We start from the raw sequence: 17,545 nt of genomic DNA on the forward strand, positions 1-17,545 counted from the left end.
AGGCATCTTAGTCAACCTCCAGGTTAATGGACTGAACTGGCTAGTTCGCAGAGTCGTTATTTACCTCTTACGTTTAAAGGTTAATGTTACTTTGGGGTCTAGCAAAATTAAGGCAGTTTATACATTACAATACATTCACAGATTTCACTACACACTGTGTGCCCTCAGGCCCCTACTCCACCACTACCACATATCTAGAGTACAAAATCCATATGTACATGTGTGTATAGTGCATATGTTATCTGTACCTATGTGGATTGGTACAGTTCACCTCATGTGTGCATGTGTCTGTGCCTATGTTTGTGTTGCTTCACAGTCCCCGATGTTCCATAAGGTGTATTTTTTATCTGTTTTTTAATCTAATTTTACTGCTTGCATCAGTTACTTGATGTGGAATACAGTTCCATGTAGTACTGTGCGCCTTCCATAGTTTGTTCTGGACTTGGGGATTGTGAAGAGACCTCTTGGCACGTCTTGTGGGGCATGCATGGGTGTCAACATGTCAATACCTCTCATAAATACAAGTAGTGACGAAGTCAATCTCTCCTCCACTTTGAGCCAGGAGAGACTGACATGCATATTTATTCATATTAGCTCTCTGTGTACATCCAAAGGCCAGCCGTGCTGCCCTGCTTTGAGCCAATTGCAATTTTTCTGAGTCCCTTTTACTGGCACCTAACCACACGACTGAACAGTAGTCCAGGCGCGACAAAACTAGGACCTGTAGGACCTGCCTTGTTGACAGTGTTGTTAAGAAGGTAGAGCAGCGCTTTATTATGGACAGACTTCTCCACATCTTAGCTACTGTTGTATCAATATGTTTTGACCATGACAGTTTACAATACAGGGTTACTCCAAGCAGTTTAGTCACTTCAACTGGCTAAATTTCCACATTATTTATTACAAGATTTCGTTTAGGGTTAGTGAATGATTTGTCCCAAATACAATGCTTTTCGTTTTATAAACATTTAGGACTAACTTAGTCCTTGCCACCCACTCAAACTAACTGCAGGTCTTTGTTAAGTGTTGCAGTCATTTCACTCGCTGTAGTAGCTGACGTGTATAGCGTTGAGTCATCTGTATACATACAGTAGATACATTGGCTTTACTCAAAGCCAGTGGCATGTCATAAGTAAATATAGAAAAAAGTAAGAGGCTTTACAGCTGCCCTGAACACCATCTGTATTCTATTAGATAGGTAAATCTTTATCCACAATATAGCAGGGGGTGTAAAGCCATAACACATACGTTTTTCCAGCAGCAGACTATGATCGATAATGTCAAAAGCAGCACTGAAGTCTAACAAAACAGCCCCCACAATCTTTTTATCATCAATTTCAGTCATTTGTGTAAGTGCTGTCCTTGTTGAATGTTCTTCCCTATAAGCGTGCTGAAAGTTTGTTGTCAATTTGTTTACTGTAAAATGGCATTGTATCTGGTCAAACACAACATTTCCCAAAAGGTTACTGAGGGTTGGTAACAGGCTGATTGGTCGGTTATTTGAACCAGTAAAGGGGGCTTTACTATTCTTGGGTAGCAGAATTACTTTAGCTTCCCTCCGGGCCTGAGGGCACACACTTTCTAGTAGGCTTAAATTGAAAATATGGCAAATAGGAGCGGCAATATCATCTGATTTCCATCCAAGTTGTCAGACCCCGGTGGTTTGCCATTGATGATAAACAACAATAATTGTTTCACGTCATTATTATCATTATTTATGTAATTTATATTTGTAACAGTGTAGTTTCTTCTTCTTTTATTCAGTTTAGTCGCATGATTTCTCAATTTGTAGTACGTTTGCCAATCAGTTGTGCAGCCAGACTTATTTGCCATTATTTTTGCCTCATCCCTCGCAACCATACAATTTTTAAATTCCTAATCAATCCATTGGGATTGAACAGTTTTTACAGTAATTTTCATGTTTATTAGTAACTGGCATAAGCAATTTTATAAATGTGTCAAGTGCAGTGTATTCTTTACATCAATAACCATAGGAATCACTACACACTTTTTGTATGACCTCTTATACACTATATTAGGCCCAGCCTTTGGTTTTCCTAGTATCTGGATACTGCTTTCAAGCCAATTTCTGTAGCATTAGTAAAGATGTGATCGATACAGTTTGATGATTTCATTCCTGTGCTGTTTGTAACTGCCCTGGTAGGTCGACTGATAACCTGAAGCAGGTTGCAGGCACTGGTTACAGTTTGAAGCTTTTTTGTGAGTATGCAGCTTGATGAAAGACAGTCGATATTTAAATCACCCAGAAAATACACCTCTCTGTTGATATCACATCCCTTAATCATTTCACACATATTATCCAGATACTGACTGTTAGCACTTGGTGGTCTATAGCAGCTCCCCACTAGAATGGGCTTCAGGTGAGGCAGATCAACCTGTAGCCATATTACTTCAACAGTATTTAACATGAGATCCTCTCTAATCTTTACAGGAATGTGGTTCTGAATATTAACAGCAACACCTCCACCTGACAAGTTGGTATGAATGATTTGGGAGACAGGCGCAAGAATGCGTAATAGGGTTTTTATTTACACCCAAATTACGGCGTGCAGTGTAAAGACACGGGGATGAAGACCAAACAAAAAAGAGAGGAGTACCTAAAATAAATAACACAAGCTCAGAAGAGGAGAGGCAAAAAGGATTGGAGGACCAATATGCGGCGTGGTAAGTGTCCATGGTTCTTTTAATAAGAAATAGTACACATGAGCAACTAAATACAAAAACAATGAACGTGGAATGAACAAAACCCAAAACAGTACCGTGTGGTGAAAAACACAGACACGGAAACAAACACCCACAAACACACAGTGAAACCCAGGCGACCTAAGTATGATTCTCAATCAGAGACAACTAATGACACCTGCCTCTGATTGAGAACTAATACTAGGCCGAAACATAGAAATCCCCAAATCATAGAAAAACAAACATAGACTGCCCACCCCAACTCACGCTCTGACCATAATAAATAATGACAAAACAAAGGAAATAAAGGTCAGAACGTGACAATTTCTATATTTTCTAAAAATGTTTTAACCTTGTGTTGCTACTACTGTATCATTAAAGTTATTATCTAAGTGAGTTTCAGAGGTGTCAGAATATGAATGACATCTGTTACTAGCAAATAATTTATTTCATGAACCTTGTTTCTTAACAAAGATATGGTAATGTGGGCTATTTTGAGCACTTTTCTTCTGGGATTCTTACTTATTTTCATTGCTTTACTGGAAAGCTAAGCTGGAGTAGATATGTGATTTATTGTATGATAGTGCAGGGCAAGCTGCACACAGTGGGCTTCCTCCTAGGGCACACCGCCTCAGTGCTAACAGTGTAAATCTGGTTCATAGGCACATGATTACTGCATACTATAGCTGTAGGATCAGCAATGGCATTCCAGGCAGTTAGGGGGACATAAATTAGGTTACTTACATTGTACATTTGCTGAAGCATTATGAGAACTCTGCATCATAATGGTAGGGATAAGCTGAGCTGGGCTTGGGTCATTGATACGTCATTGTCTCAACGCAGCCTTATAATGCTGCGAAAGGATCCAGGAACCAAAATGATTTTTGTGGATCCCATCCTCCTTACAAAATATGTTTTGTTTCCAAAAGGTATCGAAATTGTCAACAAAAGTTGCACCCATTGAGCTGCAATAATCACGTAGCCAGTTGTGAAGAGAAAGAATCCTGATAAAGCGTTCAATGCCACGATTCATAGAGGGCACAGGGCCAAATATGATTGGTCTTTTGTTAGTGTCTAGCAGAGAGTCAATCAGCTCTTTAAAATCCAGTTTCAACTGTTCAGACCTACCCTTCACAATGTCATTAAAACTCACATGGACTATGACAGAACCGATGTCCATGACCTGACATAGTACATGTGGGAGCAGCTTAGTAATGTCATTTACTCGAGACCTGGGATAGGACAATGTTTTTGCACCAGGAACAGTCACAATTCCTACCATGGAGCTGCCTAAAATCACAGCTGGGAACCCTTTATGGATGGGCGAGAGGTAGGATGACTTAACCCAGTTGCCCCTGGTGCCTGGTGCAGGCCTCCGACAGATGGAGAAGCCCCGATTAGTCCAGAGCAGGGAAGGAAGGTTGCAGACGTCAACTTCTAAATCGTAGCAGTAGGCACTGCGGCCGCTGACACAGGCACCCCCAGCGATGAAGGTGCAGGAAAATCAGGCTCCAGGACGGCGAAACTATTCGTTGTTTGTATCTGCTCCGGGCCTCTCGTTGGGAGTGTAGACTGCTTTGCGGGAGGCTGCTGTCTTCGGCTTCCACGGCTCGTGGCATATGACCATTGTTGATTGCCTTGCTCCACTTGCTGTGCTCCTTCTACTCTGCTATCAGATGGGGGAGATCCAGGCAACACCGGCCAGTTGGATAACGACAAACGACAAGGTGAAGATGCATTCAACAAGTGTGAACGCCGTCCAGCCACCGGCGTAGAAAATGTAAACATTCCACTCTGCGTTTTCCCCAGATTCCTACGTAGGCTGGCGACCTGCGTGATATATTCAGCCCTAGGTTGAAACTTTTACTTACTAAATCACACTCTGACCAGACATCAGTACACACACAGTCAGAGTAGAGAGGAAGTGACAGGAGTTGAGTTGAGAATAATTGCGACAAAGGTCATGTCATTGTTTTAGGTGGAATCTTATGTCGAATGATACGTTTGTTATCCGTTTGCACATATAACTTTGTTCAATTTGTGCTCTTTCCACAGATGGCTCTGGCTTGCTGATAACATCTGAACTGATCAGACTCCCCATGTGATTCGACTCCTATATTACTGCCTGTACTCAATAAAATTTCCAATGGTAAATTGAAATAATTTGAGACTGTAATTTGATTTGATTTGATTTGATAGACAATTGTGGTTCCCAATCAGACAGTTACTATAAAACAAATCTGCTGTCCTCAGTTAAATGTTTGGTGAATGCATAGCGTTGCTTTGTCCTCAGTCCTCCTTTGAATGCTGTGTGTACCATGATAACATGTTGACCTGAGTTTGGCTGGTTAATCATATAATTTCAGTTTAAATTCTATTAGGCACTCATTATGTACTGTAGTACATAAGTATTTAGCTCTCCCCTTCATGTCACCATATAATTTTTTTAAATCCCCCATGTGCTGCATGTATGCCCTTGGGACTAATACAGTAAATATCCTAAATATTGGATACTGCTTTCATCTGTCACGACTTCTACCGAAGGTAACTCCTCTCTCTGTTTGGGCGGCGCTCGGCATCGACGGTCTACTAGCCACCACCGATCCCTTTTTCCTTTTCTGTTTGTTTTGTCTGTGATTCTTTTTCACACCTGGTTTCATTTGCGTTAATTTCTGTGTGTATATAGGGCACCTGTTGCCTGCCTTATTTTGTGCGGGATTAAGCTTGTGTGTATTTGCGCTCGATTATCTTTGATGTTTATTGTTTTCATAATTACACACGTGTATGTAAGTGTCGTAACTCAGTTTGTTCCTCCGTGTGTTGGCACGAGTTTCTGATTCTTCGAGAGCAAAGTTTTTGGATTTTTCGTCTGTGCCATGTTTGTGTTGGTGGACTAAATACACTGCTCAAAAACATAAAGGAAACACTAAAATAACACATCCTAGATCTGAATTGTCACGCCCTGGTCTTAGTATTTTCTGTTTTCTTTATTATTTTGGTCAGGACAGGGTGTGACATGGGTTATTTATGTGGTCTGTTTTTGTAGGTTATGGGATTGTGGTATAGTAGAGTTGTCAAGGTAAGTCTATGGTTGCCTAGAGTGGTTCTCAATCAGAGGCAGGTGTTTATCGTTGTCTCTGATTGGGAACCATATTTAGGCAGCCATATTCTTTGAGTGTTTCGTGGGTGATTGTTTCTGTCTCTGTGTTTGTTTGCACCAGATAGGGCTGTTTCGGTTTTTCACGTTACGTTTAGTGTTTTTGTGTTGTTCGGTATTATCTTTATTAAAGATGTATCAAGATAACCACGCTGCATTTCGGTCCTCCTTTCCTTCGACGGAAGAAAACCTTAACAGAATCATCCACCACAACAGGACCAAGCGGCGTGGTGACAGGCAGCAGCAGGAGCAGCGAAATCCAGATTTCTGGACATGGGAGGAAATCTTGGATGGTAAAGGACCCTGGGCTCAGCCTGGAGAATATCGCCGCCCCAAAGAAGAGCTGGAGGCGGCGAAGGCGGAGAGGCGCTGGTATGAGGAGGCAGCACGGCGACGCGGATGGAAGCCTGGGAGTCAGCCCCAAAAATGTATTGAGTGGGGGGCACACAGGGAGTATGGCGAAGCCAGGTAGGAGACCTGCGGTACATACCAGCCCCGCTTATCGGCCGGGCTAGAGTGGGCAACGAGCCAAGTGTCATGAAGCCGGCTCTACGCATCTGGTCTCCAGTGCGTCTCCTTGGGCCGGCTTACATGGCACCAGCCTTGCGCACGGTGTCCCCGGTTCGCCTGCATAGCCCAGTGCGGGCTATTCCACCTCGCCGCACTGGCAGGGCGACCGGGAGCATTCAACCAGGTAAGGTTGGGCAGGCTCGGTGCTCAAGAGCTCCAGTGCGCCTGCACGGTCCGGTCTATCCAGTACCACCTCCACGCACCAGCCCTCCGGTGGCAACTCCTGTGCGTGTCCTCTGCCCAGTACCACCAGTGCCAGCACCACGCACCAGGCCTTCAGTGCGCTTCGCCTGTCCAGCGCTGCCAGAGCCTTCCTCCTCTCCAGCGCTGCCGGAGTCTCCCGCCTGTCCAGCGCTGTCAGAGCCTTCCTCCTCTACAGCGCTGCCGGAGTCTCCCGCCTGTTCAGAGCTGCCGGAGACTCCCCCCTGTTTAGCGCTGCCAGAGCTGCCAGAGCTGCCAGTCTGCAAGGAGCAGCCAGAGCTGCCAGTCTGCAAGTAGCAGCCAGAGCTGCCAGTCTGCAAGGAGCCGCCAGAGCGGCCAGTCTGCAAGGAGCCGCCAGAGCGGCCAGTCTGCAAGGAGCCGCCAGAGCGGCCAGTCTGCAAGGAGCCGCCAGAGCGGCCAGTCTGCAAGGAGCAGCCAGAGCTGCCAGTCTGCAAGGAGCAGCCAGAGCTGCCAGTCTGCAAGGAGCAGCCAGAGCTGCCAGTCTGCAAGGAGCAGCCAGAGCTGCCAGTCTGCAAGGAGCAGCCAGAGCTGCCAGTCTGCAAGGAGCAGCCAGAGCTGCCAGTCCAGTCTGCAAGGAGCAGCCAGAGCTGCCAGTCTGCAAGGAGCTGCCAGTCTGCAAGGAGCCACCAGAGCTGCCAGTCTGCAATGAGCCGCCAGAGCTGCCAGTCAGCATGGAGCAGCCAGAGCCGCCAGTCTGCCAGGATCTGCCAGTCTGCCAGGATCCGCCAGAGCCGCCAGTCAGCCAGGATCCGCCAGTCAGCCAGGATCCGCCATTCAGCCAGGATCCGCCATTCAGCCAGGATTCGCCAGTCAGCCAGGATCTGCCAGATCCACCAGTCAGCCAGGATCTGCCAGAGCCGCCAGTCAGCCAGAATCTGCCAGAGCCACCAGTCAGCCAGGATCTGCCAGAGCCATCAACCTGCCTGAGCTTCCTCTAAGTCTTGAGCTACCCTTCAGTCTTGAGCTACCCTTCAGTCTTGAGCTACCCTTCAGTCTTGAGCTACCCCTCAGTCCCGAGCTACCCCTCAGTCCCGAGCTACCCCTGAGTCCCGAGCTGCTCCTCAGTCCAGTGGGGCCCTTGGTTAGGGTTACTAGGCCAAGGTTGGCGACGAGGGTCGCATATCTAAGGACGCAAATTAAGCGGACCTAGACTTTGTTGGAGTGGGGTCCACGTCCCGCACCGGAGCCGCCACCGTGGACAGACGCCCACCCGGACCCTCCCCTTTGGGTTTAGGTGTGCGGCCGGGAGTCCGCACCTTGGGGGGGGGTTCTGTCACGCCCTGGTCTTAGTATTTTGTGTTTTCTTTATTATTTTGGTCAGGCCAGGGTGTGACATGGGTTATTTATGTGGTGTGTTTTGTCTTGGGGTTTTTGTAGGTTATGGCATTGTGGTATAGTAGAGTTGTCTAGGTAAGTCTATGGTTGCCTAGAGTGGTTCTCAGAGGCAGGTGTTTATCGTTGTCTCTGATTGGGAACCATATTTAGGCAGCCATATTCTTTGAGTGTTTCGTGGGTGATTGTTCCTGTCTCTGTGTTTGTTTGCACCAGATAGGGCTGTTTCGGTTTTTCACGTTACGTTTAGTGTTTTTGTGTTGTTCGGTATTATCTTTATTAAAGATGTATCAAGATAACCACGCTGCATTTCGGTCCTCCTTTCCTTCGACGGAAGAAAACCGTAACATGAATTAATAAAATATTTTTACTAAATACTTTATTCTTTACATAGTTGAATGTGCTGACAACAAAATCACACAAAAATGATCAATGGAAATCAAATTTATCAAGCCATGGAGGTCTGGATTTGGAGTCACATTCAAAATGAAAGTGGAAAACCACACTACAGGCTGATCCAACTTTGATGTAATGTCCTTAAAACAAGTCAAAATGAGGCTCAGTAGTGTGTGTGGCCTCCACGTGCCTGTATGACCTCCATACAACGCCTGGGCATGCTCCTGATGAGGTGGCGGATGGTCTCCTGAGGGATGTCCTCCCAGAACTGGACTAAAGCATCCGCCAAGTCCTGTACAGTCTGTGGTGCAACGTGGCATTAGTGGATGGAGCGAGACATGATGTCCAAGATGTGCTCAATTGGATTCAGGTCTGGGGAACGGGCGGGCCAGTTCATAGCATCAATGCCTTCCTCTTGCAGGAACTGCTGACACACTCCAGCCACATGAGGTCTAGCATTGTCTTGCATTAGGAGGAACCCAGGGCCAACCGCACCAGCATATGGTCTCACAAGGGGTCTGAGGATCTCATCTCGGTACCTAATGGCAGTCAGGCTACCTCTGGCGAGCACATGGAGGGCTGTGCGGCCCCCCAAAGAAATGCCACCCCACACCATGACTGACCCACCGCCAAACCAGTCATGCTGGAGGATATTGCAGGCAGCAGAACGTTCTCCACGGTGTCTCCAGACTGTCACGTCTGTCACATGTGCTCAGTGTGAACCTGCTTTCATCTGTGAAGAGCACAGGGCGCCAGTGGCGAATTTGCCAGTCTTGTTCTCTGGCAAATGCCAAACGTCCTGCACGGTATTGGGCTGTAAGCACAACCCCCACCTGTGGATGTCGGGCTCTCATACCACCCTCATGGAGTCTGTTTCTGACCGTTTGAGCAGACACATGCACATTTGTGGCCTGCTGGAGGTCATTTTGCAGGACTCTGGCAGTGCTCCTCCTGCTCCTCCTTGCACAAAGGCGGAGGTAGCGGTCCTGCTGCTGGGTTGTTGCCCTCCTACGGCCTCCTCCACGTCTCCTGATGTACTGGCCTGTCTCCTGGTAGCGCCTCCATGCTCTGGACACTACGCTGACAGACACAGCAAACCTTCTTGCCACAGCTCGCATTGATGTGCCATCCTGGATAAGCTGCACTACCTGAGCCACTTGTGTGGATTGTAAACTCCGTCTCATACTACCACTAGAGTGAAAGCACCGCCAGCATTCAAAAGTGACCAAAACATCAGCCAGGAAACATAGGAACTGAGAAGTGGTCTGTGGTCACCACCTGCAGAACCACTCCTTTATTGGGGGTGTCTTGCTAATTGCCTATAATTTCCACCTGTTGTCTATTCCATTTGCACAACAGCATGTGAAATTTATTGTCAATCAGTGTTGCTTCCTAAGTGGACAATTTGATTTCACAGAAGTGTGATTGACTTGGAGTTACATTGTGTTGTTTAAGTGTTCCCTTTATTTTTTGAGCAGTATATATTAAACACGCTTCTCAAAAATCCCTGCTCTCCTGCGCCTGACTCTTACACCTCTCACCGAGACGCACCTTATCACATCATCTCAATTCCTACACTTTCTCTGAACTACCCTCCTGGTCCTTCTTCTCTTTCAATGGTATCATCATTATGCCTTATTATGTGTGTACCCACATGTTATTCCCAACAATGGAATCATTATATTAAATTAAATTATATTATGTTAAATGATGTCCAGGACCTAGTGTGTGATGAATGAACCTGTTAGATCACATCCACATTTTGTCCATAATCCAATTATTATTTGATACATTAACTCCCTCATATCAAGCAAACACCTACCAGACACTTTGTGGAAAAGTGAAGAGAAACTATTATATAGTGATGGACTATGGTGTTACTTAGCTAGAGCAGACTGTCTGCTTTTCGTCTTACAGACAAACGTTAGTGGCTAACAAGTAATTAGTTAGCTAGCTAACTTTAGCAAGTAGATTCCACTCAACTAAAAGTATAGTATAGCTTTAGAATTTATTTCCCAATTGCTTTGTTTATGTATCATGTTGAAGATAGGTTTCCCAAGTCGGTCGGTGCTACCTGTTCAAGCTGGCTATCAAGCTAAACAGATGGCTCTGAAGCTCATTTGTTTGAAGTCATGCACCCAAGAAGACTCAGCCAATCACACAACGCAACACTGGACTGTTCACTGGCAAGCATTCGCCTGCCCCCACCAGCCTGAAATCCAATCAAAAGAAAACAGACATTGAAACCCAAAGGTGCCAAGACCTGAGAGAGAGCAACTTGAGAAATTGAGAGTGAAAACTTAACAGACATGCCTATTGTTGGTAGACAATTTGATGCTTTCCAATACATTTTTCACGTTTGAACAACATTTCTTTGCTTACGGTTCTGTATTTTTTTATTCCAAAATGTTTATTTTTTATCTGCGGCAATGATGTTCTGCTCACTCAAAATCGCATGTGCAAGCTCTCAAGTTTGGCCTGTGCGCTTGTGGGACCCATCCTCTTGGTCTTGGCCAAATATCTGTGCTTTCAACTGGTCTATGCACTCGCAGCACTCATCTTCTGCTCACAGGACGCATCCTCTGCTCTCTTGACTAAGTGTTTACTTACTCAATGATGTTCCATCTTGCTCAACAACATCATTTCGCACGCGCTCGATTTTAGAGATCAATTTGACGCCATTCTCCTTTGTTTGTTTTTGACGTTGAGGGAGAGGTTATTTACCTGGCACCACTCCACCAGGGCTCTAACCACCTCCCTAGAGGCTGTCTCATTGTTGTTGGTAATCGGGCCAACTTGATGATTGAGTTGGAGTCATGCGTAGCCACAGGGCTGAGCACACAACCCTGTTAGGTTATCTCATAGTATTATAAGACTGTGACACACTCCGGGGCCCCGTTTTTCAAAATGCAATCGGATAGGATTAAATGCATAGAAATAGAATTAATAGAACGGGCATATCACTGACTTGAATGTCTGTTCTATTCATTATATTTCTATGCATTTAATGCTATCTGATTGTGGAAATCCGATCAGATAACTTTTGAAAAACTGGACCCAGGGGGTGAAGACTGCAAGTTAGTCACAGAGAGAGAGATAGAAGAGAGAGTTTACCTCCTAGTAGCTCTGGACTGGTAGTAATACTATAGGATTGAGAGTGAGAGAGAGAGAGAGAGAGAGAGAGAGACAGAGACAGAGAGACAGAGAGAGTAAGTGAGAGAGACAGAGAGAGTAAGTGAGAGAGACAGAGAGAGTAAGTGAGTAAGAGAGAGAGAAGTGAGAGAGAGTAGGTGAGTAAGTGAGAGAGGTTATGGGTCTGTGGCAGTAGAGAGAGGTTATGTTACTGTACCTCATAGTAACTCTGGACTGCGTTGATGAAAGCTTCGTCAGCCACTATCTGGGTGTCTCCGTTGAGGAAGGCCTTGAAGCGGTCGTTGGTCTGCCGGAGCTGCTGCTCTGTGATCTGGGGAGGCAGAGAACACATTGAGGACACTTCAATAACACAGCCATATAACACAGAGAACATCTCAATGACAGTGATATAACACATAGGACAACTCAATGACAGCCACATAACACAGAGGACATCTTAATGACAGTGATATAACACAGAGGACATCTCAATTACAGTGATATAACACAGGGGACATGTCAATTACAGTTATATAACACAGCCATGGGTAGGGATAGATACTCATTAGTCACAGAAGGGATATGTATGGGTTATAGCTATGAAAGACAGTTGACTTACATTAGTCAAGGTACACTCCCCTATGAACAATTAAAAATATATATATTTTTTTTATTTCACCTTTATTTAACCAGGTAGGCCAGTTGAGAACAAGTTCTCATTTACAACTGCGACCTGGCCAGGACAAAGCAAAGGAGTGCGAAATAAACAACAACACAGAGTTACACATGGAATAAACAAACGTACAGTCAATAACACAATAGAAAAATCTATATACAGTGTGTGCAAATGAGGTAAGATAAAGGAGGTAAGGCAATAGATAGGCCGTAGTGGCAAAGTAATTACAATTTAGCAATTAAACACTGGAGTGATACATGTGCAGAAGGTGAATGTGCAAGTAGAGATACTGGTGTGCAAAGGAGAAAATAAAAAAATAAAAATATGGGGATGAGGTAGTTGGATGGACTATTTACAAATGGGCTATGTACAGGTGCAATGGTCTGTGAGCTGATATGAAAACTGATGTTTAAGAGATATGAGTCTCCAGCTTCAGTGATTTTGCAATTATTTACAAGTCATTGGCAGCAGAGAACTGGAAGGAAAGGTGGCAAAGGAGGAATAGGCGTTGGGGGTGACCAGTGAAATATACCTGCTGGGGTGTGTGCCACGGGTGGGTGCTGCTGTGGTGACCAGTGAGCTGAGATAAGGCGGTGCTTTACCAAGCAAAGACTTATAGATGACCTGGAGCCAGTGGGATTGGCGACAAGTATGAAGTGAGGGCCAGCCAACGAGAGCATTCAGGTCGCAGTGGTGGGTAGTATATGGGGTTTTGGTGACAAAACAGATGGCACTGTGATAGACTGCATCCAATTTGCTGAGTAGAGTGTTGGAGGCTATTTTGTAAATGACATCGCCGAAGTCAAGGATCGGTAGGATGGTCAGATTACGAGGGTATGTTTGGCAGCATGAGTGAAGGATGCTTTGTTTTGCAAAATAGGAAGCTGATCCTAGATTTTAATTTTGGATTGTAGATGCTTTATGTGAGTCGGGAAGGAGAGTTTACTGTTTAACAGACACCTAGGTATTTGTAATTGTCCATATATTCTAAGTCAGAAGCGTCCAGAGTAGTGATGCTGGACGGGCGGGCAGGCAGGTGCAGGCAGCGATCGTTTGAAGAGCATGCATTTAGTTTTACTTGCAGAGCAGTTGGAGGCCGCAGAAGGAGAGTTGTATGGCTTTGAAGCTCATCTGGAGGTTTATTAACACAGTGTCAAAAGAAGGGCCAGAAAATTACAGAATGGTGTCCTCTGTGTAAAGGTGAATCAGAGAATCACCAGCAGCAAGAGCAACATCATTGATGTATACAGAGAAAAGAGTCGGCCCGAGAACTGAACCCTGTGGCACCCCCATAGAGACTGCCAGAGTTCCGGACAACAGGCGCTCCGATTTGAAGAGGCAGTCATTTGAGAAACCAAGGCTGATGAGTTTGTGTGAGATTGAGGGCATCTAGCTTAGATTATAGAACGGCCGGAGTGTTAAGCACGAGCTCTGAAGATAGATGGGGGGGCAATCAATTCACTAGTAGAACACAGGGCACAGACCTGGATAGCATGACAGGTAGATTGCAACTCTGCAGTAGAGCTCTATATTGTTGTAAAATGTTATAGTTGGAGATGGAAATTTCAGGGTTTTTGGTGGCCTTCCTAAACCAGGATTCAGACATGGCTAGGACATCCGGGTTGGCAGAGTGTGCTAAAGCAGTGAGTAAAACAAACTTAGGGAGGAGGCTTCTAATGTTAACATGCATGAAACCAAGGCTTTTACAGTTACAGAAGTCAACAAATGAGAGCACCTGGGGAATGGGAGTGGAGCTAGGCACTGCAGGGCCTTGATGAACCTCTAACTGAGGAAGAGTAAGATAAGGGTACGGCTAAAGGCTACAAGAACTGGTCGTCTAGACAGATAGATAGATAGATAGAAGAAAAGCTGAATCACTAGAGGAAGAAAAATATGGTGTAGAGATCAATATTTGAGATTCGGCATCTGTGGTTTTGTCTCTCTACCCCAACAGCTGCTAGAGCAGAAGAGAGTGGAGAAGCTCTGACTCGTCCTTGCTCTGTCCTAATACACACACGTACACACACACACAAACACACACATACACACACATACACACATACACATACACACATACACACATACACAAACACACACATACACACACACACACACACTTGTCCTACTTCTCCCTGCTCTATCCTAGTAGACTGCAGTGTTGAAGGACCATCCGGATGTACAGAGATGTTAATATTCACCCGTAGACAGACAGACAGACAGACAGACAGACAGACAGACACTCGTCCTTGGCTGTCCTCTCTCGGAAGAGGGCATGTGTCTTCAATCGTCACAGATGGAGAGGAGACAGGGAACACAGGACACACCCCTTATTGACAGCTGGGCTCGGCTCTCTGTTAAAATTTGCTCGAACGTGATTAAATGTATTGTCCAAAGGTTTCGTCATGTGTTCAGTGTACCAACAAATACTAATTAGAGTGTCTATAGCTACAGTAGACTATTCCTGTGGCAAGCTTACTGTAACAGGCAGGCAGCCAGATACCATGTTGCGCTCCTGGGTCAGACAATCTGGGAGCAAAGGAGACAAAAAAGACGACAGCATTCCTATGTTTTGTGTAAATGCAAACCTAAATTCAACACAAGTCTCACGAAGGTCTTGTGTAGTGTACAGTAGCAGTAGGGTCTGGTGTAGTGTACAGTAGTAGTAGGGTCTGGTGTAGTGTACAGTAGTAGTAGGGTCTGGTGTACTGTTGTGTGTTTGTACGTGTGTGCGCCCAAATTACTCACAGGGAGTGAAGGGAGCAACAAAAAATTAAAACACATTTTGAGGAGTCTTCGAAAGGGTAATTGTGTTTAGTTTTGCCAAATTCAATAGGGCCGTCAGATCAGCTTTGCTCTCTTTGACTCTCCCCACCTTTACACATACACACACACACACACACACACAATCGCGTGTACACATACATACGCCTGACACTCCAGAACGTTGACCAGAGAATATTCAATCCTTGTCACAATATTAGGCAATTCACTGGTTCAACTGTATTTGGTTCCATATTGTTTTTGGTTCCGTGCCTTTTCTACAAATATTGTCTACTGCTGTGATGTGAATAGTAAAGTAAATATTTAGCAAATGCTAAATGGTCAAATATTGGGATTGGCAAATGCCTAATTTCGAGCTGAGGGGTCACATAAGAATATTACAATGTGTAAACACTGAGGTAGTGGGATCCATTCATCCATCCAGACAGATACTACAGGCCAAAACACCTTGTGGTTTTTCTATCAGGACCTTAATCTGAAACAGTGCATGTGTGTTTGCATGTCTGTTTGTTTGCTTGCGTGCGTGCGTGCGTGTGCGTGCGTGTACTGTTTGATACTAGTGACAGACAAAGATCGAACGCAGCATAACACCAGACCCACACAGCGACCAAACCCAGGCAGAACTGAAACACGTAGATAAATAAAATACAATTAAATTATGCCCACAAAACTCAACACATATATTTATTTCCCTTTCCCAATTTAGTCCTGCTCTTTTAGTGTTCCTTCCTGCTCTATCATTCATTGGAGAACCCTTGGATTGGTTAAAGCTGCTGATGGATTGGAAAAAATACCTACATTTTCATCCGTGTTTGTTCCAAGACCCCTACCAATATTGTGTGTGTGTGTACTGCTGTTGCTGCTGTCCTACCGATTCTATTTTGCACAGCTTTTATCAAGATTGCAGTGTAACACCGTGTATCATCAACAGACAATAAAGTGGCCAGTGATACTAATCACATGTCCACACAAGAGGGACACAAACATGCAGGAATGCACACAAACATAGAAGCATGCACATGGATGTTCACACACACACAGACACACAGATGCACACACGCACAAACACACAGACAAACACACACACACACACACACACACACGCACGCACACACACACACACACACACACACACACACACACAGACACAGACACAGACACAGACACAGACACACAGATACACATGCACAGATACACAGCTCTGGTCTGTAATTCATTGAGTATGGTTAGCCTTAGCAGGTAGAGTTAACTTGTAGCATTAACTATGCGTGCTCAGGAGAGTACACTCAGAAAAAAGGGTTTGAAAAGGGCTCTTTGCAGAGGGAGAGAGTTCTACCAAGAACCGTTTTGATCAGAATAACTCTTTTTGGAAAACATGGGTTCTTACTTAATATTTCCCAGCCTGCTCTATCGCAAGGAGCTTTTCAGAATTTATTGTTTTACTTTAATATCTGTGTTTTTGCATGTAAATTGATTGGTTAATACATTTGATGCTACACAAACATAAATAATATTCAATTTTTTCAATGAATCCAATCTGTTGGATTTATTGCACCCGTTACTGAGATGGTTGTTCCAGTTTAGATGATTGAGGTCGTCTCAATATTCAATCTTCCCTAACCTTGCAGTCATTCTGAATGCAGGTTGTGAGTGATTCACAATTCCACTTGTTAGATATGCTAACTCTGGCTGGGTTCCAATAGGAATTACACATAACTTTGCAAGCCACCATAATGTGACTTGCAGGCCTGATGTGGCAAGTAAACCAGGAGATTCCTAACACCTCTGTGTTAGGGGATAACTAGGCCCTTAAAGAAAGGCCTTATGATATATGTAATGTAGTGTCATAAATAATACTATTTTATAGGCTAATATGGCTGGTGGAACCGTTCATAGAGGGTTTGAGTTTGAGTTTATTTTATTTTTGCAGGGACAGTGCACATTAATCAACATTTCAGTAAAAGTGACGGTTTTAGCCAGCCGGCTAATTTTCAACCGCAGTCCCTGGGCAGGATATTAAAAACAATTACAATATAGACAATCATTGAGCAGTGAGCACACGCAGAGCAACATAGGACAAGCAAGACGTAGCATACAGACAGAGCAACATAGAACAAAAAGCAGCAAGACAAAATTCGTAAAAGCAACAAAGTATTTCCACACCTCACAAGCTACAGACAACGGACAACATGGAAAGCGACAATACACAGCTAGGGATTATGATCACAAATCTGATTGACCTTTAGCCATGTATTCCTACATTTTGTGAAAGTGTGATAGGTGGTGCAGTTATGTGTGTCTGATGGCAGTGTAGGGTTCTAGGAATTACACTCCAAAGATAAAAAGGGTTCTAGGTAGAACAGTTCATAATCGCATCTAGGAAGAACCTTTAGATTATAAATTAATGTCTACCACTTACCAAGGACTTATTTTAATGTCTACCGCTTACCAATGACTTATTTTAATGTCTACCACTTACCAAGGACTTATTTTAATGTCTACCGCTTACCAAGGACTTATTTTAATGTCTACCTCTTACCAAGGACTTATTTTAATGTCTACCGCTTACCAAGGAC

At 44.5% G+C, this 17,545-nt stretch overlaps 1 protein-coding gene across 8 annotated transcripts in view; it reads right to left on the reverse strand.

Moving 5' to 3' along the window:
- Nucleotides 1–17,545, reverse strand: part of LOC110528345 (calcium-dependent secretion activator 1) — a 186,929-nt gene that overhangs the window by 145,207 nt on the left and 24,177 nt on the right. For all 8 annotated transcript variants that reach the window (XM_036983939.2, XM_090241683.1, XM_090241687.1 and 5 more), the window contains exon 2: nucleotides 11,730–11,843. In XM_036983939.2, the coding sequence (XP_036839834.2) occupies nucleotides 11,730–11,843 (114 nt within the window). The remainder of the gene's footprint in view (nucleotides 1–11,729; nucleotides 11,844–17,545) is intronic.

This window comes from Oncorhynchus mykiss, chromosome 7 (genome assembly GCF_057628025.1).
Source record: "Oncorhynchus mykiss isolate SJ-2025 chromosome 7, ASM5762802v1, whole genome shotgun sequence".
Classification (NCBI taxonomy): Eukaryota; Metazoa; Chordata; class Actinopteri; order Salmoniformes; family Salmonidae; genus Oncorhynchus; species Oncorhynchus mykiss.